The 27,400-nt window shown below is 41.3% G+C and overlaps 2 protein-coding genes across 3 annotated transcripts; one reads left to right on the plus strand and one right to left on the minus strand.

The window, feature by feature from the left end:
- Positions 1–18,373: 18,373 nt before the first annotated feature.
- cfap184 (cilia and flagella associated protein 184) lies at positions 18,374–22,667 on the minus strand. Its single transcript, XM_085351127.1, has 3 exons — positions 21,945–22,667; positions 18,778–19,125; positions 18,374–18,688 (listed from the first exon to the last, which is right to left on the minus strand). The coding sequence occupies exons 1-3, from the start codon at positions 22,665–22,667 to the stop codon at positions 18,374–18,376; spliced, it is 1,386 nt and encodes a 461-aa protein (XP_085207253.1).
- Positions 22,668–22,871: 204 nt separating this feature from the next.
- Positions 22,872–26,665, plus strand: tada2b (transcriptional adaptor 2B). Of its 2 annotated transcripts, XM_085351129.1 has the most exons (4): positions 22,872–23,171; positions 24,711–25,180; positions 25,286–25,548; positions 25,642–26,665. In XM_085351129.1, the coding sequence occupies exons 1-4, from the start codon at positions 22,902–22,904 to the stop codon at positions 25,920–25,922; spliced, it is 1,284 nt and encodes a 427-aa protein (XP_085207255.1). In that variant the 5' UTR covers positions 22,872–22,901; the 3' UTR covers positions 25,923–26,665. The 2 variants fall into 2 exon arrangements, with proteins under 2 accessions (XP_085207255.1, XP_085207254.1); XM_085351128.1 differs by having other exon boundaries at positions 24,711–26,665.
- Positions 26,666–27,400: the final 735 nt, after the last annotated feature.

Genomic DNA, 27,400 nt, shown 5'->3' on the forward strand with positions numbered 1-27,400 from the left:
AAAGCATTGGAGGAAGAGAAAAGCACAGCACAAGAAGCCAAAAATAAATATCAAACTGCAAAGAAGGAGGCCGGAAATGTGATGCAGGAATTACAGGAGGTGCAGGAAGCTTTTGAAGAGGAAAAAAGCAAAATGCAGTTGGCAACACAAGACGCTGCAAATGTAATGGCTGAAGCTGAAACACTAAGGAAGGAATTACTGCATGTGAAGCAACAACTTGAAGAGGAGAAAAAATGTAAACACGAGACAGAAAATGAGATTGAAAATATGAAGAAAGAATTGTTGGAAGCTCAAAAAGTGTTGGAGGAAGAGAAAATTAAAATACAGGAAGCAAAGAAAGAAATGGAAGATACAAAGAGTTACACTCAAAACATGAAGAAGGAACTGATGAAAGTGCAAGAGGAACTTGCAGAAGGGAAAATTGAGTTGAAGGTATTCAAGAAAGAAACGACGGTGACCAAGAAAGGCTGCAAAGATGAACTTAAAGAAATACAAAAGCACAAAAAGGAAGCTAAAGAGCTCCTCAAACACAAAGGGAAACTGGCCAAACAGCAGCTGAAAGAAACATTTAAAGATGCCGAGGAGCAGCTCAACAAAACCTTAAAAGAGCTGAAGGCAAAAGAAAAGCAAGCCGAGGACAGGAGGGGATTCTGGAGCAGACTGCTGAGAAAGAACTGACCCAGCAGCATCTTCCTCCTTCCCCCTCTCTCAACCTTTCTTTCACAAAAATCCCCCAAACTTTACTTGGGACGTTTGTTTGTTTTTCAAAAACTCTATTCTGAATGCATGTACTGACATACAAAAATAAAATTGCCATAACTTGACCTCATGTTGCCTGCTTCTTTTCTTGTGTGTCTGTGGATGTAAAACAGTAACACACTTTCTGCTCTGTGTGTTTTTAATTGCAAATAAATGCAATATGTTTTCATTTTAAAATGCAGTGCAAAAAACTTCTGCTTTAAATCTTTTTTTTTTTTTTAGCAAAAAGCTTTTTTTTTTGCCTGTTGTGGAAGTTTTCCATTTAAATAAAGCCTGCAGACGAGCGGTGAGCGGTAGCTAACATTCTTTAATCAAAACACACAAAGAACAGACAAGCAAGCTTGATGAAGTCCCTGCATGACCGCGGGACAGACGGTCAGCAGAGTCTCCCTGAGCCTAGCATGGCTCTCAGTTAAATACCTTCTCCAGGAACAAAAGGCAGTACACAGCTGTTTCACACCTTAAGGTTCACACTCCCTTGCTTCCTACCAGAGTCCTCAAAGACACAAAAGACTCTTCCTGTGGAGTTGTCTGCTTCCCCCAACTTCCTTACTAGACCCCCAGCATTTGTCTTACTGTATGAGTGTGAGACATGTTAAAATCCAGTGGCACCAAGGTATCATACAATAAAATAATGTGATTAATGCATAAGTAAAAGAAATTCCTATACATGCCCCTTCCTGATTTCTTATGTTTTAACATGTTTGTTACACTTACATGTTTCCAATTTCAAATGTTAACACAGATGTTCAGAGTAAATACAGATTGTAGTTTTTCAAATGATGATTTCATTTAGTTTGGGGAAACAGCTCTCCAACTTGTGAGAGTGAGACTCATTTTTTAGGGTTGGTGGAGATGAGTGTGAAGATCCAAACAATCCCTGTCAGTGATGGAGAAGCTTTGATGAAAATATTTGGTAAAAAGTTCACCAGCATGAAGGAAATGAAGTTTCAAACTTTCCTTAGGAGGAGCCCAGCACGCCTGCTTAAAGAATAGTAAGTGTGGCGATGTGGATGCTTGCAGCGACTGCTGTATAGAGGCCATCCTGCTACACATGAAACACATCAGAGTCATAATTGTTATTTTAGTCACGTGTTTGTTTATTATCCTTATTGTTTTATCTGGGACAGTTTGCAGACATCTCAGAGAGAGGAGACACCAGCATCTGAACAGAGACTCAAACCAGCAACCTGCAGCTCCCTGCTTGGCTGCTCCAGTTTTCTCCTCACTCATGTTGCCCACCAGTGATTTCTAGCTGCCCACCCACACAGCAGGCTAGAATATGCGCTGAGCCTCAGCACCCAATACTTGGACATGTTTTCTTTATTAAACAATGAACCAGACCCCAAAAAGTAAACAGCTGTTATTGCTAGGCAACGGGAGCAGCATTTGGAGATGCAGCACCTGACATTCCTGACCATGTGGGCGGAGCATGCATGAAATGGAATGTTTAGTAGAACTGTGCAACACAAGCACTTAGTTCCAGCATGTTTCATTGTATCCAGACACAGCTAGAGACACATCTACAGCAGCATCTCTGTGCAGGACAAACGACAGTTGACGAAGAAACATCGAAAACTTCACTTCACTCCTCTACAAAACGTTGGTTCCTTTGTTTAAAAGGCCAAAATGAATCAAGGGAGATCGAGAAGAGGATCGGCGAGTGCTTCACCTCACAATACAGTACAGCTGATTCATTTTAAATTTCAAATGATACAGGCTGAAAATGTCAAATTAAAAGAAGAGGCAGAAAAATCAAGAGGAGAAGCTAAAAATTCAAAGTTTGAAACTGAAGTAGTATTGCAGGAATTACTGGATGTGGGTCTCAAACTTAAAGGAGAGAAGATGAGAAAACAACAGGCAGAAAACGAGAATGAAAACATGAAGAAAGAACTGTTGCAAGCTCAAAAAGCATTGGAGGAAGAGAAAAGCACAGCACAAGAAGCCAAAAATAAATATCAAACTGCAAAGAAGGAGGCAGGAAATGTGATGCAGGAATTACAGGAGGTGCAGGAAGCTTTTGAAGAGGAAAAAAGCAAAATGCAGTTGGCAACACAAGACGCTGCAAATGTAATGGCTGAAGCTGAAACACTAAGGAAGGAATTACTGCATGTGAAGCAACAACTTGAAGAGGAGAAAAAATGTAAACACGAGACAGAAAATGAGATTGAAAATATGAAGAAAGAATTGTTGGAAGCTCAAAAAGTGTTGGAGGAAGAGAAAATTAAAATACAGGAAGCAAAGAAAGAAATGGAAGATACAAAGAGTTACACTCAAAACATGAAGAAGGAACTGATGAAAGTGCAAGAGGAACTTGCAGAGGGGAAAATTGAGTTGAAGGTATTCAAGAAAGAAACGACGGTGACCAAGAAAGGCTGCAAAGATGAACTTAAAGAAATACAAAAGCACAAAAAGGAAGCTAAAGAGCTCCTCAAACACAAAGGGAAACTGGCCAAACAGCAGCTGAAAGAAACATTTAAAGATGCCGAGGAGCAGCTCAACAAAACCTTAAAAGAGCTGAAGGCAAAAGAAAAGCAAGCCGAGGACAGGAGGGGATTCTGGAGCAGACTGCTGAGAAAGAACTGACCCAGCAGCATCTTCCTCCTTCCCCCTCTCTCAACCTTTCTTTCACAAAAATCCCCCCAAACTTTACTTGGGACGTTTGTTTGTTTTTTAAAAACTCTATTCTGAATACATGTACTGACATACAAAAATAAAATTGCCATAACTTGACCTCATGTTGCCTGCTTCTTTTCTTGTGTGTCTGTGGATGTAAAACAGTAACACACTTTCTGCTCTGTGTGTTTTTAATTGTAAATAAATGCAATATATCTTCATTTTAAAATGCAGTGCAAAAAAATTCTGCTCTAAATCTTTTTTTAGCAAAATGCTTTTTTTGCCCCTTCCTGATTTCTTATGTTTTAACATGTTTGTTACATTTACATGATTCCGATTTCAAGTGTTAACACAGATGGTCAGAGACAGAGGTTTGGACAGCTCTTTCCCTTTATTTGTATTTATTCAGGTTATTTTTATACTCAAAAATCCATCCACAAGCTCCAACGCGTCCAGAACTCTGCTGCCTGTATCATCACCAGGACCCCTTCTATCCACCACATCACTCCTGTCCTGCAGCAGCTTCACTGGCTCCCGGTCAAATATCGCATCAATTTCAAAATACTCTTGCATACATTTAAGGCTATTCATCATCTCTCCCCTCCTTATCTCTCTGATCTGGTTAAGATCACCGCCCCATCTCGTTGTCTCAGATCTACTTCTTCCCTTTCACTCTCCGTCCCCTCCCCCCGTCTTGCCACCATGGGGAGCAGGGCTTTCAGCTGCTCTGCTCCACGACTCTGGAATTCCCGACCTCCTGATTTAAGAAACATCTCTTCCTTCTCTCTCTTTAAGTCCCAACTCAAAACTCACTTGTTCAAAATAGCATAACCTCCCACTCTGCTCTTTTATTAGTTTATGTCTTATGCTTTTACCATTGTGTGAACTGCTTGCTTTTATCTTGCTTTTTATTCTAATGACCTTGTGACCTTGTTTTATTCCAGTGACATTGAGTGTTTTGAAAGGCGCTTTCAAATAAAATGTATTATTATTATCTTTGAAATATCTCAGTGTGATACTGATACTGTACATGAGTGTGGTAGGTTTTGAAAACAGCATCAGCAGAGTACACAGCAAAGGGGAAAGGAACAATTGTTCCTTTCACATTTTATACAAAACATCCAATCCTGGATCATATCCACTTAGGATTGAGTGTTCCAAATACACCACATTGTGACAATAACCACGGCATAGCAGCTGATGAGCAGCAGATAGATACTGCTCATGGCACCACTGGTGCAACTAGACTTGCAGTCAAGACCGCCTAAACCAAGACCAAGACCAGAGGGTATCGAGACCAAGACCAAGATGAGACGAAGTCGAGACAAGACCAAGACCAAGACAGAAAAAAAAGTCTTTAAACTGCAGCCAGATGCTGCTTCGTTTACGGGTGTCAGGCATATTTATGTGTTTTTGCTTTCGCACAGCCCTCCTCACCACTGTCTACTGTCTCACTCACTTACTGAGAGGACAGACGCACCCTCCACTTGACTGTCGCGAAATGCAGATCCAAAAGCAACAACGTGGCAGGTCAAGGGACAACAGCAGTATCCTGAGCAGTGAGGGGTCCAGCAGCAACAGCAGTATGTGCAAAAGGCATCAGCAAGGAGAAAACACATTTGGACATTTGTTACGTTTGGAGTGAAACGGCAATGGAAGAGACAGTGGGCGTAGATTTCGTTTTGGCATTGGTGGGGACCAATGACCAATGATTCAGTTTTTTTTTTCCTTTTTGTCTGTGCTTCTTGATAACAAAAGGAGAAATGTACTTGCCTAAATATGCTCTTCTACATCCTTTTAAACCATTTAAAATTACAATTGATAGTTTTATATGTGAGTTATATAATGCTAAATTACAATTAAACAAATGACTAAGTATTTTAGACTTTCAGTCAGCAAGCCGGCCTAAAAATACATCAACGTAAACACACTGGCGACAAACTGAAATACGGCAAAGAATGTGGGAGAAGCTTCCCCACTTCAGGTGACTTAAAACGACATGAACTCTTTCACAGTGGGGTCAAAAAGCATCTCTGTGATCAGTGTGGGTCATCCTTCACCACTGCAGGTGACCTTAAAACACACAAACGAGTCCACACAGGAGAGAAACCATACAAGTGCAGACAAAGGCCTATCTCCCCTCACCACACTCCCTGCCGGTAACTGATGCCCTCAGGGGTCGGTGGGTTCGTGGTTCTTGGTGTCCGGGGCTGGGCGCTCAGGTATGTACCAGCTCACTCCTGGTGACTACTTGGCAGGGCCTGGTGCCTGTTGCCCGGTCAGGCCTCTTCCGGGGCAAAGGGGGCCCTCGGGCCTCCGGCCTCTGGGCCTGCGGCTCGGTTCACTCTGGCACAACTGGCTGCCGGCAGAGCCGGCAGGCACACCACTGCAACCCCCTCTGGCTTCTGCTCCGTGGCTGCTGGGTGACCCCTCATCTGGGGCTCTCCTCAGCTCTTCCCAGGACGGTGGCACGGATGCCCCTCCGGTGGTCCTCCTTGGGCTCTCGCACTCTGGGGCCTCTGGATGTCTGGAGCCTGGATCTCCTACATGCCTGCTTCATGCCCTGGGAGACAGGGCTATGGCTCTCTACATCCTCTAGCAGATCATTACATGGGGAAACCTTTTGAATACAAGCACGCTGATCTACACAGGTAGAAGTGAAAAAACACTGCCATCATCAGGTCAAACTTGAAATTTCAAAATTACCCTCTACAAATTTTATCCTGCAAATTGTCACTGAGGTTCTGTAATGACAGGAAAAAATTGTATGGAATGTTTATTTCCTTGAAAGTGGATCAAGTCATCCCATATTCAAAGCCAAAGTAAAATGTATTTCTGTAGCTGTTGACCAAAGTGACCTGCTCTCCCTCTTGAGCTACAGCAACTCCTAATGTAACATTAAGTAAGATAAATACCACCTTGAACCTCTTGTACTCTACAGTGTTTGTGTAGATAAAGAACTCTATGAATGTTTCTTAATCACTTTAAATCCTTTAAATAAATTTAGAAAAGATTAAATAAATAATCATAAACAACCTCAAAATATTCTGCTTGATCTGCTTGCAAACTGTCAGGGGTTAGTACTTAAAAAATTTACATATGAATGTACTACACAAAAGGAGTTCATTTGGATTTTTATCAACCCCAATTTTAGACTGGTCAAGTTCTTCTATACCAAACTCGCTCATACATGTCTTTCTAGACCCTTCTTTGTGCGCTGCTGCACAGTCATGTTGGAACAGGAAGGGGTCATCTCCAAACTGTTTCCACAAAATTGGGAGCATGAAACTGTCAAAAATGTCTTGGTATGTCTGCGTGTATAGATGCGCCTGCTCCTTATTTCAAAACGTGTAGCTCTCCGACGTTATATCCTGTACGAGAGTTTGTCTTGTATTATGTTCAAATGTTTAATAAAAACGTGTATCACTCATTGATAAAGAAGAAAACTTTGAAGAAAACTCTGAAATTATCCCGATTAGTGAAGAGTGTGTCGTTTCCGCAGCACTATTCTTTGTTTCTATTTAATGTATTTAAATCTAGTATTGTGTAGATTCAATGAGAGTGATCATCACGTGTTCTTACATGATATTGTAAGAACTGTATTTAAATAATGTAATGGAGAGCAGAGGATCATCACACTTTTTTCATATAAATGGTAAATGGCCTGTATTTGTATAGTGCTTTACTAGTCCCTAAAGACCCCAAAGCGCTTTACACATCCAGTCATCTACACACACATTCACATACTGGTGATGGCAAGCTACATTGCAGCCACAGCCACCCTGGGGCGCACTGAGAGGCGAGGCTGCCCAAGGACACAACGAGACTGTCCAAGCCGGGGCTCAAACCGGCAACCTTCCAATTACAAGGCAAACTCCCAACTCTTGAACCACAATCGCCCTTTTTCGCGTACTGTATAAGACACAATGAGTGAAAAAAAAATTATCACCTGTGATAAAGGGCATCGCATTGTGGAGGGGGAAGCATGGATTAAACAGTATCAATAGATCAAATGAGTGTTCGGGCAGCTTAAGAACAGTGAACTCACTGTGATGTTCAAGATGTCCAAATGTCACTCGGGTTAATAGCACTGATGGTACATTTTGTGCTTTGGGGACCAGACACTCTGAACATCATGTGCTGTTGGTTCTTTGTGGTTAAATGAGAAATTGCTCAATCAGAAACCCACAAACACCCGCAGAGAGAGATGAAGTTATTTTAAAATATCTGAGGGCTGCTGTGCATCCTTCAGCATGTCTTTATTGCACACCATCTGTTACTGTGCTCACAGTGCCAGGTGCATGTGCAGGTGCACTATAGCAGCACACAGAAACATGCAGTGGACTCATGTTATCGTAGCTCTAATGAACATCATGTGGATTGCTTTCTTTTTACCTCCACATCTTGTTCCAGGTAAGAGCTTTGCTTTTGGTGTTTTAAATAGAAAATGTTCGTGTAAAATTATGCCTCCAATAATAGCTCATGTTTCAAATATAATCACTCAGTGTAGATCCATTGTTTTGAGGTGATGTCATTTGCAGTGTTTGTGCAGAGAAGAAGCACGAGCATCTCTGATGAGGAAATCCTGCTGAGAGAGTTTTGTATTCAGCCTCCACCTGACATAAACTGGATATCAAGTGTACCAGCAGTCTACATCCCTGATAATAAAACCAACTCCACCAACACAAGCTTAAAAAGTAAGCTTCCTTTCTGCTTTCATCTCTGCTCAAAATAGAATCAAGACTCTACATAACAAGGAGTTTAACATGTACCAAACCAATAACTACTGACTATTGAGTTCTATAGAAAATGGTGCCACTGAATCTTTGTGAATTAATAATTTGCATACCCACTTCTTAAATTATGTAGTTACGTAATTATCTCATTAAATCAACAGTTTCAGATTTTCCTGTATAGAAAGTTGTTTTTGCATTATTTTCTTTGTATACAGCTAAATAGTTTTGTCCTGTATTTCAACCCTTAGGAGACCTTGATGGGACAAAAGCAACTACTTCTCCTGTAGTGGAGCTGAAGGTCCCAGGAGTCACCACACCCTCAGAGACAGTTTCTCCCAGCAGCTCTGCAGCTCCTCAGCGTAGAGTGAAACAACAACCGAACTCTCCTTTCCAAGCAAATTATGCTTCCGGTTTACGTGAGTTAGTGTGATGTTACTTTCATTATTTGTTTCTGAAAATGTGGATGAACAACTTGCCAAATTTTTTGCACCAGCACTAATCAGTCATTGTATATGTTCAAACTTGTACCACAAAATATTTAGGCAAAGTTTAGCAGAAGTCCTGAGTTATTTTGAACCTTCACACATTCTGCTGGAGGGAAATGATATAAAATACTCATTTATATGTTTATACACTGAACAAAAATATAAACGCAACACTTTTGTTTTTGCTCCCATTCCCCATGGGATGGACGTAGAGACCTAAAATTCATTCCAGATACACAATATAACCATCCCTCCCAAACAGTGGTCACAAATCAGTCCAAATGTGTGGTAGTGGGCACATCTGCTATATTGAGATAATCCATCCCAGCTCACAGGTGTGCCACATCAGGATGCTGATCTGACATCATGAGTAGTGCACAGGTGTACCTCAGACTGCCCACAACAAAAGGCCACCCTGGAATGTGCAGTTTTTTGCACTATTGGGGGTCTGGGGTCCCAGAACCGGTCAGTATCTGGTGTGACCACCATTTGCCTCATGCAGTGCAACACATCGTTGCATGGAGTCTATCAGATTGTCAATTGTGGCCTGTGGAATGTTGGTCCACTCCACTTCAATGGCTGTGCGAGGTTGTTGGATATTTGTGGGAACTGGTACACGCTGTCGTATACGCCGGTCAAGCACATCCCAAACATGCTCAATGGGTGACATGTCCGGTGAGTATGCTGGCCATGCAAGAACTGGAACATTCTCAGCTGCCATCTGCCCTGAACAATGTGAACCATGATTCATCCATGAAGCGCACACCTCTCCAACGTGCCAGACGCCATCGAATGTGAGCATTTGCCCACACAAGTCTGTTACGGCGACGAGCTGGAGTCAGGTCAAGACCCCGATGAGGACGACGGGCATGCAGTTGAGCGTCCCTGAGACGGTTTCTGACAGTTTGTGCAGAAATTGTTTGGTTGTGCAAACCAATTGTTCCAGCAGCTGTCTGGGTGGCTGGTCTCAGACGATCTTGGAGGTGAACCTGCTGGATGTGGGGTCCTGGGCTGGTGTGGTTACACGAGGTCTGCGGTTGTGAGGCCGGTTGGATGTGCTGCCATATTCTCTGAAACGCCTGTGGAGACGGCTTATGGTTGAGAAATGAACATTCAATGCACGGGCGACAGATCTGGTTGACATTCCTGCTGTCAGCATGCCAATTGCACGCTCCCTCATTGCTTGTGGCATCTGTGGCATTTTGCTGTGAGACAAAACTGCACATTCCAGGGTGGCCTTTTGTTGTGGGCAGTCTGAGGTACACCTGTGCACTACTCATGATGTCAGATCAGCATCCTGATGTGGCACACCTGTGAGCTGGGATGGATTATCTCAATATAGCAGATGTGCCCACTACCACACATTTGGACTGATTTGTGACCACTGTTTGGGAGGGATGGTTATATTGTGTATCTGGAATGAATTTTAGGTCTCTACGTCCATCCCATGGGGAATGGGAGCAGTAACAAAGGTGTTGCGTTTATATTTTTGTTCAGTGTATTATAATGGCTTGTCTACTGAGCCTCTATAATCATAAGTACACACTTATTAAGGTAGAATTTTTAAGATGGCTTTAAAAAGTATTTTATCCTACATAGAATAAGAAATGAAAATGCAGTTTGCAGTCATAATTTATTAAGGGAACTACAACGCTAGCCAAAGATATCTTTAACCTACTTAACCTAACCTACCAAATATTATATGTTTCTGGTTATGGTGAGTTAGTATGCTTCTGCTTTCCCTTTTTGTATCCAAAAACATGGATGAAAATTTTGTGAATCCTTTCACAAAATTGATTCATTGTAAATTGCTCAGAATCCTCACATCAGTACTATTTTCATTACTTTAGCGTTGGTCACAAATTTAACAAACATTCAGAGACGACATCACCTCTACTACACCTTGCCTGGAAGTGATCAACAAAATGAACAAACTTCTTTGTTTCACATTTAGGTTCACATATGACAGCCTAGTTGACATTTTAAGCAAATGAATATATATTTATTGATATAGAATTTTGGAGCTGGTTTTATTCAGTGTTCAGATTTCTGAAATGAAAGGTGTGCAAATTAGGACATATTTTTTATATACAATTACATTTTACACTTTAAAAAATTTGTAGCAGGGCTCTAGACTAACTTTTTGCCACAGTTGCACTGGTGCGCCTAACTTTTTTCTTAGGTGCACCAGGACAAAAGTTAGGTGCACCCAAATTTTTCAAAAAATGATGCCAGGTCTCTCTTGGAAATGAGATTTTTAAAACTTTTAATTTTAAATCTTCTTTTGCTGCTGGTTCAGTCAATTTTGGTTGTAGAGTGAAAAAATTTGCAGCATCAGAATCTAGCGCAAAAAAGACATAAACACAGAGTTCGGACCTCATGCATAATATGTGAGCTGTCGGCTTCCAGCCCCGATGGCACGTACGTGGACACGCTGACATCTCACTGATGTATCGGGTCCGCGCTCTGTGTTTACTCCTTTGTTTGGAATCCTTTCACCTGCTCTCATCATGTTTTAGTTGTTTGGAGGTTGTTAAAATAATTGTGTGAGCTTTAACCTGAGATTCTGGCGTTTCTGGTAAAAATACACTTATATTTAAAAGTACATTCAGAATTTCATGAATCGATATTGCTTTATTCAAGCTACTCACCTCCCTCTATCCAAATGCACTTTCAAACATAGACACGCGAAGGACTACAGGAATATCTGGACTGGACTACGGCCAGTCAGAGAGTTCCCACCTATCTCTGTTTGTTTTGTTTTGGGGTTTTCTGCACTGAACAGCTGGTCTCTATGGAAGCCTGTTTCCACCATTAAAAAAAAAATCAAAAACTCGAAATTTCGAGTTATCTTCCTCAAATTTTTGAGTTACTTTTCTCAAAATTTTGAGTTACTTTTCTCAAAATTTTGAGTTACTTTTCTCAAAATTTTTAGTTATCTTTCTCAAAATTTCGAGTTAGCTCTGCCAATTAGTAATGTACGTGAATGAGGTCATTTTCTTGCGCAACAAATTGGCGCTTTCTAGAGTACGTTTGCTGATTGTAACGCCATGTGATTCAGGTAATAACACAAGGATTTCATCCTTTCTGAAGCCACGGAGAAAATACTCAGCTATTTGTACATTCATGACTGGCTCTAATACTGGTAGCTTAGCTGTAGCATTTGTAGCCAAGGACTTCAGTTTCCGGGTAACAAGGAAATGACATCATTCACGTAGATTACTGACTGACAATGCAACTCAAATTTTTAAGTTACTTTTCTCAAAATTATGAGTTAGTAAGTCAAACTTTCGAGTTAATTTACTCAAAATTTCAGGTTAATAAGTCGAAATTTCGATGGCTACTTTTTTTTGTGTGGCAGAAACAGGCTTCCATAGAGCCGCACCGGTGCGACCTAGAATTCTTTTTAGTTGCACCGTTGAGAAATTAGGACCAAATTGGACCAAATTGGTCGCACTCTAGAGCCCTGTGTAACATACAAAAATGTTCCTTATTCTTACTGTTACTATTGGTTTATAGAGATTTCTTTTCTGTCGTACTTTTTAAAACAGTCTAATACATTTCTTATTGTTTATTGTCCAGGATGTTGCCGCAGCTTCTCTCATATAAGAATTAGGCAGGTTGATATCAGCTCATATTACATTACGGATCAACGGTGTCCAATGACTGCAGTCATGTAAGTTCCTTTACAGCAAGTTTACTTACATTTCAATACATATTTATTACACATGCAAGTGTCATAAATCATTCTAAGGATGACCATTGCTTAGGAAATAAAGTAGAATTCAGGGACAATGAGAGTTTTAACATATAAGCTTTTATCTGGTCTTAGTATTTGCTCTCACCTGTCATCTAAATTTTGTCTCATGCACATCTTTATTTTGCAGCTGTTTTTATTTTGTAAAATAAATAAAACAATACATTTTAGTAATAATAATCCTTTTTCTTTGTTTCAGTTTCGTTATCAAAAAGTCTCGTGAAATCTGTATTGATCCCTCTTCGCCCTTGGTCCGCAATGATATTATAATTCAGGAAGCATTACTCTCCAGGAAGCATAACCATCCTTAAACTATTACTCTCCTGCTCATCTATAAAGTTTGTTCTGAAATATAAAATGTAAAAATTATTTTAAATAAAGCTCCTGCTCAGTCAGTGAATTTATGATCAGAAGTGTGTACCAGAGGTTATTCATTGTTCAGATTTGAGATGTATGTGTGTGTCCATATATATGTATGTATGCATATATATATATATATATATATATATATATATATATATATATATATATATATATATATATATATATATATATATATATAGTGTGTAAATGATTAGTAGGGAGGAATGGTTCAGACATGTCTGGGTGCTGAGACTGAACAGTGATGGGACAATAAAGTGCTCCTCTACAAATTATTTAAAATTATTTGTGAGCCTCTTCTGACTTTTGGTACAAAATGTTGCTGGTGTGAAAAACTGTAGTCTGTTTGAAAGACACTTAGCTATGATAATATCAACTTTACATCGGAGTGACACCATTTGTTAGATGTCCGTGTAGCTTCTCAGTCATCCAGGTCATGGAAAGGAGCTTGGAAATAAAAGCAACTGGACTTCTTTAAATTTCTTGCAGATGTTTCAGACGTGAAAGACAGTTGGTGTCGTAAGCCACTCCCACCTACAATGCAGTCTTGAGATCCTTTCCCAGTCACCTGAACCCCCATTTACACCTTGCATCAGATGGTATCAATTGGTCACTTGATAGGGTTAGGCAAGATCCCACAGTGGTTTCACCCACAACCTCTGGTGATAATGACCCACACTTTTTTTCACACCTTGGCTCATGTTATGACATGACACATGATTAACGACCCCTCATCAGCAGTGCACTCAAATACACTAATAGTATTTTAGTGTGATTTAAAATGGGGTAGCACGGTTACCTCACTGCAAGAAGGTCCTGAGTTCAATTCTACTATCAAGCCAGGATCTTTCTGTGTGGAGTTTGCATGTTCTCCCCATGTTTGTGTGGGTTCTCTCCGGGTACTCCGGCTTCCTCCCACCGTCCAAAGACATGCAGTTAGAGGGGATAGGTCAATTGAAAAATCTAAATTGCCCATAAGTGTGAATGAGTGAATGTAAGTACGGATGGTTGTTTGTCTCTGTGTGGTAGCCCTGCGACAGACTGGCAACCTGTCCAGGGTGTACCCTGCCTCTTGCCCTAAGATAGCTGGGATAGGCTCCAGTGCCCCCCGCAACCCTGAAAAGGATAAGCTGAAGCAAATGGATAAATTTAAAATGGTCTAAAATAATTTTTAGACCATTTCACTCATTGGATTTATTTCATTTTTCTGACAAATAATATTTTGATGAGACAAAATGTTCTGATGAACAGAAAATGCCTGCTTCAAATCCACCTCCATCGTCCCGATACCCAAAAACTCCAACCCATCTTGCCTCAATGATTACCGCCCAGTAGCACTCACCCCCATCATCACTAAGTGCTTAGAGCGACTGGTCCTAGCACACTTCAAATCCTGTCTCCCCCCCACCCTGGACCCCCACCAATTCGCATACCGCCAGAACAGGAGCACAGAGGATGCAGTCTCCATCGCACTGCACTCTGTCCTCTCACACCTGGACAACAACAACACCTACGCCAGAATGCTGTTTATAGACTTCAGTTCAGCATTCAATACAATCCACCCCTCACAACTCATCAGGAAACTGACAGACCTGGGCATCAGTTCCCTCATCTGCAAATGGTTACTGGACTTCCTGACCAACCGCCCCCAACATGTCCGGCTGGATAACCACTGCTCATCTACAATCACGATGAACACCGGTGTACCACAAGGCTGTGTGATGAGCCCTTTCCTCTACTCCCTCTTCACCCACGACTGCAGACCTGCTGATGGTTCCAACACCATCATTAAGTTTGCAGATGACACCACGGTGATTGGCCTCATCAGTGACAACGATGAGGCCGCCTACAGGGAGGAGGTGGATCGTCTGGCTGAGTGGTGCGACAGAAACAACCTGCTGCTTAACATTGAGAAGACCAAGGAGCTCATCGTGGACTACAGGAGGAATGCTGACCCACATCCACCCATCCACATTAAGGGGACGGCTGTGGAGCGTGTGAGCAGCTTCAAGTTCCTGGGAGTCCACATCTCCGAGGATCTCACCTGGACGACCAACTGCTCCAAGCTGGTCAAGAAGGCTCACCAGCGCCTCTTCTTCTTGAGGACTCTGAGGAACAACCACCTGTCCTCAGACATCCTGGTGAACTTCTATCGTTGCACCATCGAAAGCATCCTGACCAACTGTATAACAGTCTGGTACGGGAACTGCTCTGCCTCGGACCGGAAGGCGTTGCAGAGGGTCGTGAAAACTGCCCAGCGCATCGCCGGAGCACCACTTCCTGCCATAAAAGACATCTACAGGAAGCGGTGCCTGAAAAGGGCTGGGAAAATCATCAAAGACCCCAGTCACCCATCACATGGACTCTTCACCCTCCTGCCCTCTGGGAGGCGCTACAGGAGCCTCCGGACTAAGACCACCAGGTACCGGAACAGCTTCTTCCCCACAGCTGTCAGACTCCTGAACTCTGCCTCCTGACATCTGACCCACGTTAAACTCATGGACTGAACATACACACACCCACAATGGACAACTGTACCCTCAAACACACAATAATAACATGGACTGAACCACCACTCACAACCACTAGCACTTTATATAGCCTCTGTAGAAACTATCTACACCCTCACTTATCTTAACTGCACTACTGTATAGCTCTGTGTAAATAATCATTCTGTACATTCGATAATCTTTAATCCTACAACTTGCATAGTTCCCATTTCTGTATAGCTGTATATCTCAGATTCTGTAAAGTTATTTATTTCATATTCTGTATAGTTTTTCATATTTATATCCTGTTCATATCCTGTTCATAGCCTGTACATAGCTTGTACTCACTACAGCCTGTACATACTTATAGTTATAGAATATTCACAACATACTTCATACCGTGTACATTATAACATTCCATAATAGACCCATTTCTGTAATATACTCACATATCTATATTATTGCTAATATATATTGTAATATATCTATATCACTAAAGCACTTCTGGATGGATGCAAACTGCATTTTGTTGCCCTGTACCTGTGCATGTGCAATGACAATAAAGTTGAATTCTATTCTATTCTATTCTAAAATACTGTCTTTCTGTAATATTTATTCTGTATAAACAGATTATACAGGAAACACTTGGGCTGATGGATTGTAGGTTTCCAGGTTTGGCAACTAGATCAAAACGTGGCACAGCTGGCAACCTAACAAACTTTTATCCACACTCCTAAAAGGTTGATTCTGTTCATCTGGGTGTAGCATTTTCAGTGGGAGAAACGATTCCACATATCACAATTCAATGATCACATTAATTCAGTGGACCAACACATGACAGGTTAGTCTTCTCAGATTGTGAGATTTTCATCAGTAATCTGGGACATTTAAAAGTTGATGTGTACCGTAAACCTATGCATACAGATCAGGATTTAATGTTTGACTCTCTTCATCCACTGAAGCATATACTGGGTGTCACCAGGACGCTGCAACATAGAGTGAACACCATCCCTACAGACACAGTGGCCAGGGAAGCAGAAGAACATCACATCAAGAAGGCCCAGAGTAAATGTGATTTAAGATTCAAGATTCTTTATTTGTCACATGCATGGCTATACAGGTATAACACACAGTGAAATGTGACCTGATACACTCCTCGACTGTGCAACGAAAAAAAGAGAAAGACAGAACTTTATATACAGTGAATGAGTATATACAAAGAGGACATTATGTGTTGCAAGTGGGTGAGTTATGTACATTATATAAATAGAAATAAAATAAAATAAAACAATATGGAAAATTACATCTTGTGCACATTGTGTGGGAAGGGTGTTAAAATGTCATGTGCTATAGCGAGGCCAGAAGGATCAGGATGATATGAGAATATGGTAATGAGTCCTGTCTCAGTCACTTAAGGATAATGGGAGGGAGGGGGCGACCTGTCCCATCCCAGCAACAGATGGGACGGGTCCTTCAAAATCTCTCACATCTCTCCACAGCACCTGTATAGAAAGTCCTGAGGATCTTTGGAGAGACCCTGAACTTCCTCAGTTGTCGTAGGTTGTACAGGCACTGCCTAGCCTTTTTGGTCTGGACCTGAATGTGGGCAGACCATGTCAGGTCTGAGGAGATGTTGACACCGAGATACTTGAAGGACTGCACGCTCTCCACTGGAGCTCCATTAATGATAATGGAGGCTATCCCAGCTGGACATGTGTCAAAGCTGGAAAGGCACCTAAAGAAAACTTCAGCCCATGCAAGAAAGAAGGACAACTGCTGCCTAAGTGAAAACACTCAGTGATGCTTATGTGTCAGGAGTATTGGAACAGCTAAAACACATTTTCTCTAAACACCGTGTCTCTGTACCTTTCACAAGGTACACTACAGCATGTGTATGATGTGTATACATTTTTTCAAAACTAAAAGACATTGGTTGTTATAAGCTGCCATTCACACAAGAACTGGTGTCTCTATGCAGTTGTCTATAGGGTGTGTTATTTAAGCTGCTTTAGCCTGCCCACAGTTGCCGTGCACCTGCATGCCACCTAGCAATCCACTTCCACTCCAGGTCCTCGGTTTATACTGTGTCTGATTTAATCATTGTCTTATCTGTGAAGCCTACTCTTTTCTGCACTGGGTCTTGGTGCTGTTTTCCATGTTTCAGATTCTCAATGTATGCAGAAAGGGTGGAGATATGTGCTGATGGTTTTTACATGTATATGGAATTAAATAAATGTGGTCGTCACTGAAATGTATTTTGTGTTAGGTTACAGTTTTAAGGTTTGCCCTATAGAGATGTGCATTCACTAGGATGCTTCTGTCTTAAAAAAAGACTGAACCAAAGAAGGTTCTGTGCCTGAAGTTATATATATATATATATATATATATATATATATATATATATATATATAATTTATGGATTTCATACAATTGCTGTCAAAGTCTTTTTGTCTTTTTAATCCATAAATAATTGGATTAAATATTGCTGAACACAAACTTTCTGGCTAGAAAGTCTATCAAAGATGTCAAGGTAACGTTTAAGAAGTATGAAACTTTGATTCAGCAGAGCCCGTTCCACATGTGGCAGAGAAGACCCGGAGACAGACAACCAGTCGCTCTCACATCTTCACCTACAGGCAATTCAAAATCACCAGTTATTCTCACACAGAAGCTGAAGCCAGCCATGAACTATAAATATACAACCTTCTAGTTGTGAGGTGACAGTATTAACCGCTACTACGTTTTCTTTGTAAAATTAAATTTAATTATTTTTCTTTTTACTACAGGACAAATACACTAAAACCTTCTGGTAAAAAAAAGTAAATTTTCATATTAAAATACAAAAACTGCACAAAAATGTATCTTTATTTCTATCAATGTTTTTAAGATTGCATTCAACATGTCTGAGTCACCTTATCTAGATGATAATCTTGTATGAGAGGATGCATGGAATTCCGACCATGACTTCTTATCCAGATTATGGTTTTCCAAGTTTTACTGCACGCAGGCTTAGTTTACAGTGAGACACTACACTGAATCAAACTGTAAAGGCTAGTGGTCGTTCAAATTCCTGTTAGCTCCTTGTCAGCTACATTTGTTATTTTCTCATTTTTTCATAGCTTTTTGAAACCTGAGATAAAGTTTTAGTCATTATTGACTCTTCCACCCGCCACAGCTGAAGAGGATCTCGGCTTGCCGGCACTTCAGATGTTCTAGTTGTTCCTCCAGTTGGTCAGAGGCATTCACAGTATCCTCAAAGTCCTGCAGCAGGACCCTGTTGCCCAGCAGCCCACGCTGCTCCTTCAACCTCAGGTTTTGTCTGTGCAGGCGACTGTTTTCTTGCTTGACCCTGGTTAGGTGGTCCCTCTTCCCAGCCACCACGGCCTCCACCTCAGTCAGTTGCTCTCTCTTCACCTTGACCTCCATCTGGCACCAGCGCAGCTTCTCCTTTATATGTGACAGGCACTGATACAAGAGAGACAACAAATATCACTGCTATTGCTCATAATGAAAGAAATTAGAAGCAATCTGTATCCATGGATTTGTCAGCATACCTCCAAGCTACTGCTGATCTTCTTCTGCAGCTTTACTGATCCCTCGTGCTGCTTTTCGGCTTGTTTTTTCTGCTCTAGCTTCTCAGCCTGCAGCTGCTCAAACTGGATCTGTATGGGGTCCCTGTCATGTTCCTCCCCACGGCGGAGCTCTGCCTCCAGCTTGCAAATCTTCATATTCAATTTGATGTGCTTCAGCCGCAGTTTGATCAGCTCATCCTGCCGAAGCTGTTCAGCTCGCAGAGACGCCTCCACTTTGGCCCGAGCTGCTTCTTTACCCAGGCGTCTGCTTAGCATCTTCACAGCTGTATCCTGTTTCAGTGCCATCAGTGCTCGCCATTCATCTTCCACCTGAGGATGAAGATGAGACCGTTTTTGAGTGCATTAACAGTTTGCTAAATAATTTTAATAACAGGGCTATATGTACAGTCACTGTATTTTCAGTGTATTTTTTATTAAAATGACAGCAGATTTTTACTTAGTTTCAAGTTATATTTAACAAACGGTCTTTGTGCATCTTCCACAGCTTCCACTGTGTCTGCACAGTTCAGTATGCACTGCACATCCATCCAGCTTCCCTGCAAGTGTGCATGTGTGGCTCACTTGTGCCAATTTTCCCTGCAGAGACTGAGGTATCATATAAAAGCTTTTCCCTTTTTCTAAACATGCAAAAATAATGATAAGAAAATGAATACAAAAAAAATGATTTACTGTTTCATGCATGTACTATGCTAACGTCTGTGTGTCTAGTTCACCCATGTTTGAAGTGAAATTGAAGCCAACAAACACAAACAAACAAATAGATGATTTTAGGTTCAAATGCAGCTAATCGGACTGCTGAACTGAAATATATCATCTTAGCCCTTACAGAGCACTGTACTCATTCCATTAAAGTCGTATTTTTGTTGTGGACAGAATTCTCCAACACACACAATTACAAAAATAACACAATTGTAAGTGTTATCAACTTAATTAGGGTTGTAAGTCTTTCAATCATTTTGATCCATAATGACTGGAAACTGGAAAATTTTGCCATATCAAAACTGTGATTTTAAAATCTACTTTATTTTGTTTGTGCTTTTAACGTTGAATTCATATTTAAAATTAAGGACAACACTAATGAACCGGAGCCTGTATAGGCTACATTAAAAACAGTCTCAAGAAAAGATAACTGTGCCCCTGTGCAGAATCAAAGCTGCTCTCTTTTCCTCATTTGTCCGCCTCTCTTGCAGATACATTTCAGTGGGTGTTACTGTGAACAGCAAGAACGGGGGCAGAACTGTGCTCATATTTGTGAGCAACTGAAAATGTTTTTGTCTCTTCTTTCTTGTACCTTAAGTGCATCAATTTCAGGTGACAAAAGATCATCGGTTTAATTAATCCTCTGTTGTTGTAATTTAGGCTCCTTTTTAAATACAGGCTGAGGAATGACTGAAGATTTCAGGAAGACTCACTGTAACTGTGTGCAGCTTTCTCTGCACATCTACTCTCAACAATGGCAGTAAAGTTGTAGCAAATCTAATCTCATGGAAAATAAATGACTTTGATCTCTCGGGACTGTAATAAGTGCAGCTATTGTTCTGTTTGGCCTGTAAGAAGAGGCCTTATGGTGTAGACTGTGAATCATAATTCACATAACAAGTTTCTTCCTAAAAGGTGTTGTGGGTTTGGTGTCCAAACAAAGAAGTGTGAAGCTGTTAAACAAGTCATGGAGTCAGTGATGGAGTCTAAAGTAGATTCAAAGACATGTAAAATAATGCCTCCATGGCAATCAGCATCAGCGTTCTTTGTTTTTTAATTTTTTTAGGATTTACAGTTAAAGTGTAAAATGAAACTCCAGTTCCTGACAGAAACTGTGGCTTTTTTCAGTTAACTAAAGTTTTTTCTTTTTCTTTTAAAGCTAAAATGTATTTAGTCACATAAACACTTTATATCACATTGTTGTTGTTTTTAAAAGTGGACCTAAATGTGCCTGTTGAAAATGTGTCTTTGCAGAACAGACAGAATCCAGCTTTCTGGAAAATCCAACTTACAAGCAACAGGAGTGAGTGATTAAAGTCTTAGCAATTTTTAGACCATCTGATTGATGAAAGGTTAAAGGTTTCAGTTTTTTACAATCCTTCTGGCTTGTTTAAGGGTTAAGATTCGGAGTCAAGGTTATGGTCAGTTTAGGGCAAGCAGGCAAACCTGTGCGTCCTGTCCGATGACAAAAGTTATGCCACAGCAACACCAGTAGAATCACGAAGGCAGAAGTTATAAAACCCGCTTTAGGGCGGAGTGTGTTTCTTTCCAATTGTCAAGTGCTTGCGACTAAAAAAGCGACTGGACTTCTTTAAGTTTGTTGAAGATGATTCAGCTCTCATTTGATAAGCTTCTTGAGTTCTAAGATCAAAGATCAAAGATGGAGAGTCAGAAGTATTTAAGCCCTTGATTATGTGGCTCACCACATGAGCTAAGGTGTGAAAACGTGTGTGTGTGATATCTGCAGAGGTTTTGGATGAAACCACTGGGAGATATTGCCTCAAACTATCATGTGGCGCTTGGGAAGGTATCTCAAAAATGGATTATAGAGGGCAGACAGTTGGTGTCGTAAGCCACCTCCTCTGTTCAAAGAGGGTCGTTAATAACAGTTGGACACAGATGATTTCTTTCACTCCTCTTTAGAATCAAAATGTAAACATTAGCATCCTTGAACGAGTGACCTTTGTCCTTTAGATGCAGATGTATCTAAAGGTTCTGATTGGGGCTTTCAGTAAATTTCCACTAAATTATAGCCAGTATTTGCCCCCTCCAGGCCCAACACTGGTAACAGAAGTGGGATGCAGATAAAGATTGAGTGGGGAACAATGAAGTGTGAAACAACTACTGATTAGTAAACGACACTTGACCTGTTGAATAGTAGTCGAAAAGGATTCTGTCTGAAAGCATAAAAAAACAGAGACAGAATTTTTAATGAAATCTGACCCATCTGATTTCTTTCAGTTTTTATGAACTCTGGAGTTAAACCAAACAACAATAAATCACATCATCTATGACCTACCAGATACCGAGAGAGACTGAAGCTTTAATAGACTGGAAGTTTAATTGTTATTGTGCTACTGCAGATGTGAATATGGGATGTAAAACTGTGCTTTAATGTAAAAAACACAATCCCTTAAAACAACACCAACCTTGCCCAGCTGCTCCTGGGACTGTAGCCTCAGGTCCTCTGCCTGACGCTGGGCTGCCTCTGATTCAGCACGGAGCTGCTGCTTCAGGTCAGTCAGGGTGTTGATGTACCTCTCGTACTCCTGCAGGTGCTCTGACACAGGCTTCTCACCCTCCAGCTGGACACTGTCCCCAGCCTTCTTGAAGTATTGTGCCAGTTTCATCTGCAGCTGGCTGCTGTTATGCCTGGCCTTATCTCGCTCGTTGCACACCTCCTGGAGGAGCTGTCTATATTCTTTGTACTTTATGTTTAGTTTTTGTGCACATGCAGATGTGGCTCCCTCTTTTTCAGCCTCTTCATCTTCGTGGTGTGGAGGGCTGGAGATCTCCGTGTCCTGAGTCTCAGGATGTAGCTTCAGAGCGTCATCGTGGTAAGTGCTGTTCATCTCAGAAACCACACTTTCTTCGTGGCACAGTGGCTGTTCTTTGACTTTAATCATCACATCAAACTCAGTGCAGAGCTCATCTTCACTTTTGGCTTCTGGTTCAAAAGTGGCGGCCTCTTCAGTAGAGAACTCTTCTGTGACTTTCCCGCTGTCACAGTGCTTTTCTTCAGGGTCTGATGTGGGCATTTCAGCTGAGACAGCTTCATTTTTATCCCCACTAACAGAAATAAAATTCTCCTCTGTGTCTCTGTCACTGTGAATTCTTACCTTATTTTCTCCCTCTCCCGCCTCTTTGTCCATTTTTAATAATATTTACTTTGTATACAGAGGTAAGGCTCGTGCAGTTCTGTGGTCAATGAAACTGTTCGTTTTGTTTCGGTTGTCCTGGAAACTAAGCAGAAGAGCCAATCACAGGAGCCCTGACCCATTCTCATTAATATTTATAAGCAGGATGTGAGTAGCTCGCGCTGCGAGGCTCGCTGTACGCAGGCGCGAAGGTTTGCCTCCAACAACAAGAAGCAGACGCCAGGCAAGATGGCCGACTTGGGGAAGAAGTACTGCGTTAACTGCCTTGCAGATGTTACAAACCTGCGGCTTCGCTGCACCGAGTGCCCTGATATCGAGCTGTGCCCAGAGTGCTTCTCAGCGGGCGCCGAAATCGGTAATCACCGGAGATGGCACGGCTACCAGCAGGTCGACGGCGGTCGGTTCTCTCTCTGGGGTACAGAGGCAGAAGGAGGGTGGACCAGCAGGGAAGAGCAGTCGCTACTCGATGCTATCGAGCAGTATGGATTTGGAAACTGGGTACATCACTTTTTAAGTTATTTTTCTGACCTTTAGAGCTTTCTATACAAATTCATAGGAGTTGCGTTGTGTCTAGTGCTTAGAAAAGAAAAGAAAAAACAAGAGCAGTGGGCTTGTAGCGGTAATATAAGAATAACGCTAATGACCTTTAAGATAAAAAAAGATTTTTTTTCTTCTTATTTTCGTTGTTATCGTTTTACATAATTTTCGAGACGTTAAAAACAGAAGAAAAGCCTGAATAAAATAGATTTGAGAATAGTGTTACAATTTACTTTAAGAAACGTGGAATGTCAACAACACGTCGCATAAAAAGGAAAAATAATCGTAATTATCACTCAATAATTGTATTGCTCCGAGTCACAAAACAACAAGGGGCAAAACAGGAAGCAAATAAGTAAGGAAAAACTATATTGTTATGTAGTAAGTAGTAATTAACTCCTTATTAACTGAAACCTAACCTGAAACTTGTGTTACAATGCAGCATATTAAAGAAACATGTAAAGTGTATCAACCTCTGAATTAAATGTGTACCAAAGACCAACTATTTTGATATCGGACTAATGGAATATACACAAATGTTACATTTTTTCCATAATATCCCACGAATCCTTGAGTCACAGTGCTTTTTAGTGCCTACTCTATTAGCACAAAAAAAAAGAAAACAGCACAAGAAAGACCACAGAGATGCTTGTGGATGTAGTGATGGAGGGTATGCAGAGGGTTGGTGTGACTATAGGGAGAGGGGGAGATGGAGGCGGAAGATCTGCTTTAGCGCCCCCTGAAACAAAGTCAGAAGACAAGGAAAGGGAAAATAAAGAATAGTTCTGTGTAAACACAAAAAGCAAAGTAATGTAACTGTAATTAAATCTCATTTTTCATAATGCAAAAGCGTATCAATCTATTTTGTTATCAACTTATCCATCTCAAGGTCAGGAGAGGGTTGAAGCCTATCCCAGGGGTCAAAGGGCCAAAAACCAAGGCTAACATTTAAGAGTGGAATAGTGTCACGAAAGGTTTGCTGGACATGTTACAGATATGCAGTTATCTTGTTGTACAAACCAACCACCACCAAGTGATGTTTAATTTACTCAAGTGTAAAATCAGAAAAAATGCACAGACATCTGTTAATGTACAGACTCCTCTTAAGTATATGTGGACCAGTTACACTTCACCTCCAAAGCCCCATTTACAGTCAATTACAAAGTGCATATGGCTTATGTGTAGCATATTAGAATATTTGTCTGTGTAAAATAAATTATATTAAGTTTGACTTACTTGGAAGTTTTTAGATAAAATTATGCACCCCTATAATGCATCAGAAAATGTACATTTTCAAATATTTCATGGTGAAATAACCCAAAATTGAAAAGCAGAAAATATGAATATTTAAATATCAATGATGAGCATTCTAAACCATTTTCTCTTGAACAGCTAAGCAGATTGTTTGAGCATCACTTTTTCATCTTCTAGTATAACATAGAAAAAATATAATGGTGTAGGTGTCCTCTTAGTAACAACTTCCTTTTTGTGACCTTTCAGGAGGACATGGCCGATCATGTTGGAGCATCCCGGACTCCTCAGGAAGTTATGGAACATTATGTCACCATGTACATCCATGGAAACCTGGGGAAGGCCTGTATCCCTGACAGTATTCCAAACCGGGTGACCGACCACACCTGCCCGAGCGGAGGGCCCCTGTCGCCCAGCCTGACCACTCCGCTCCCTCCGCTGGATATCAGCTTGGTGGAGCAACAGCAGCTGGGCTACATGCCACTACGTGACGACTATGAGATTGAGTATGACCAGGACGCGGAGAAGCTCATCAGTGGACTGTGTGTCAACTACGATGATGAGGACGTGGAAATTGAAATGAAGCGCGCCCATGTGGACATGTATGTGCGTAAGCTCAGAGAACGCCAGCGGCGTAAGAACATCGCTCGTGACTACAACCTGGTGCCTTCATTTTTGGGCCGAGATAAGAAGGACAAGGAGAAGGACAAAACAGGGATGTTGGGAGTCGTAGGAAGTGCAGCTGGCATGAGTGGGACAGGGGCTGGTGGTGGTGCAGTCGGATCAGGATCCATGACGGCATCGGGAGCAGGTCCTCTCCCAAGTACACCTAAAAGAAAAATCACCAAGGAAGAAAAGGAGCAGCGGGTGAGGCTGCGAGCGCTTTGCCAGTTCATGGCCCATCGGGAGTTTGAAGAGTTCTTTGAGAACATGCATAAAGAGCGAGTGCTGAGGGCCAAGGTGCGCGAGCTCCAGCGCTACCGCCGAAACGGCATCACACGCCTGGAGGAGTCTGCGGAATACGAAGCAGCACGCCACAAACGGGAGAAACGCAAGGAGAACAAAAGTGTGGTCACCTCAAAGCGGGGCAGCTCGGGAGGAGGAGGGCTTGGTTCTGGGATGGGGCTCGGGGGTGGAGCTGGAGGAGGAGGAGGCGTTGCTGGAGGACTAGGGGTTGGAGGTGGGATCAAAGAAGAGGGCAAAGATGGTGAGTTCGCTGCCATTGAGAATCTGACAGGCTTCGAGCTGCTGTCAGACAGGGAGAAGGTGCTGTGCAACTCTCTCAACCTCAGCCCGGCACGCTACCTGACTGTCAAAACCATCATCATCAAAGATCACCTGCAGAAAAGGCAGGGCATTCCCGCCAAGAGCCGAATGCCCAGCTACCTGGATAAGGTTCTTAAGAAGCGCATTCTCACCTTCCTCACAGAAAGTGGCTGGATATCCCGAGACACCTCTTAGCAGTCCATCGTTGCTCAGGAAATTATAAACAGATAAGCTATAAGCGCTGGAGGCAGGAAAAACTACTGGTTTTCACCATTTTTTTTTTCAGGAGTGACCTTGTAAATATGTACATTGAAAAGAAATAAGATGCCCAACTGGAGAAAAAAATATTTTCATATAAGGGCAAGGAACAAAACTGCCTATATTTTTGCATTAGGAAAGGAACAGGGGATTAATACAGCTGTGTGGGTTACAGTACTTTCTATTCTAAATATTTTGACAAAATAATAACTGCAGTGTTAACACTTGCAGGTATTACAGAGCTGTTTTGGTGTTGTTACAGCAGGTACACTGAAGGTAGAAATAATGTAATGAATGCAACTGGCGACAGGACCAACAACCTTCATGCTGAAAAGAAAAGTAAATAACAAAATTGGATTTGATGATAAACTCTTATCCCATTGGTGGCTGCAAAATAAGGTGATTGGGGAAAAAACACAAAGAAAAAAGCTCCAAAAACCAGGGTTTGCCCATAACCTGGCTGGTTTTAGCGCAAACTTAATTAGATAGCCTAATATTAGTTAGAGCGGGCTCGCTGAAGTTTACAGTCATTATCGGCCTATCAGAGTTTGCAGTTTGCACCAAATGCCGAGTACAATAATGAATACAAAAAGATAAGTTTCCACAGGTCCCTTCGACTTCATTCCTACCCATACCTTTCGGTGGATGTCATTGCTAGCCTATCACTGCTTACTTAGATTAGCTAGAGCTTGACCTGCTGCAGGTGGCTGATTGCTGTATATCTTCCCCCAAATTTATTTTACCAAATATCGATGCAGAAATTTAATTTAGAGTTTTTGCAGGAGAGTGTGCTCCAACATCCATTCCATACAATACTCCCAGTACATGTAGCAGAGTAGAAACTAATTTGAGAAATACATTGCTGGATAATTAAAGCGAAGCAAAACAAAAAACGACACCCGTTATTGTCCCTTTTGTAATGTAACTAACATAAAGAATTTATATGTGTATATTTATATTAAACAAATATTGACCAGTATATCAATATTGGAATCTTTTCTTATTCCTAAACATGACCCTTAAAAATCCACTAAGGCTAATATCAGCAGTGTCACCGCAGGTTTGAAAAAAATGACAAGAAATGCCAAAGAAGAGATCATAGTCAACGCCAGTCACACTCTGTCCACCAGAGGGCACTGCCAGGCTTATTTTTAACCTGTAAAAAGTCCAACTCAGAATGTATTTTTGTTTGATAGCTAATTTAAAAAGATCCTGTTTAAATATTTTTTTTAAACAAATTTAAGTTAAAATTATGTATGGCTTACATTTGTTTTAAAGCCCCTAAAGTCTCAGCGTGAAGTATTTTCTATATTTAAAAAGAATATTTTCATTCAACCTTCTATGTTGTAGAAAAGGTAAGTGGAGCGATTTGATTGACTGCGTCAGCAACCCACCAATAACTGTTGTATTCCTTT

This window comes from Diplotaxodon limnothrissa, linkage group LG3, assembly GCF_057381915.1.
Source record: "Diplotaxodon limnothrissa isolate DT_005_m linkage group LG3, D_limnothrissa_male_GT1.1, whole genome shotgun sequence".
NCBI classification, from domain to species: Eukaryota; Metazoa; Chordata; class Actinopteri; order Cichliformes; family Cichlidae; genus Diplotaxodon; species Diplotaxodon limnothrissa.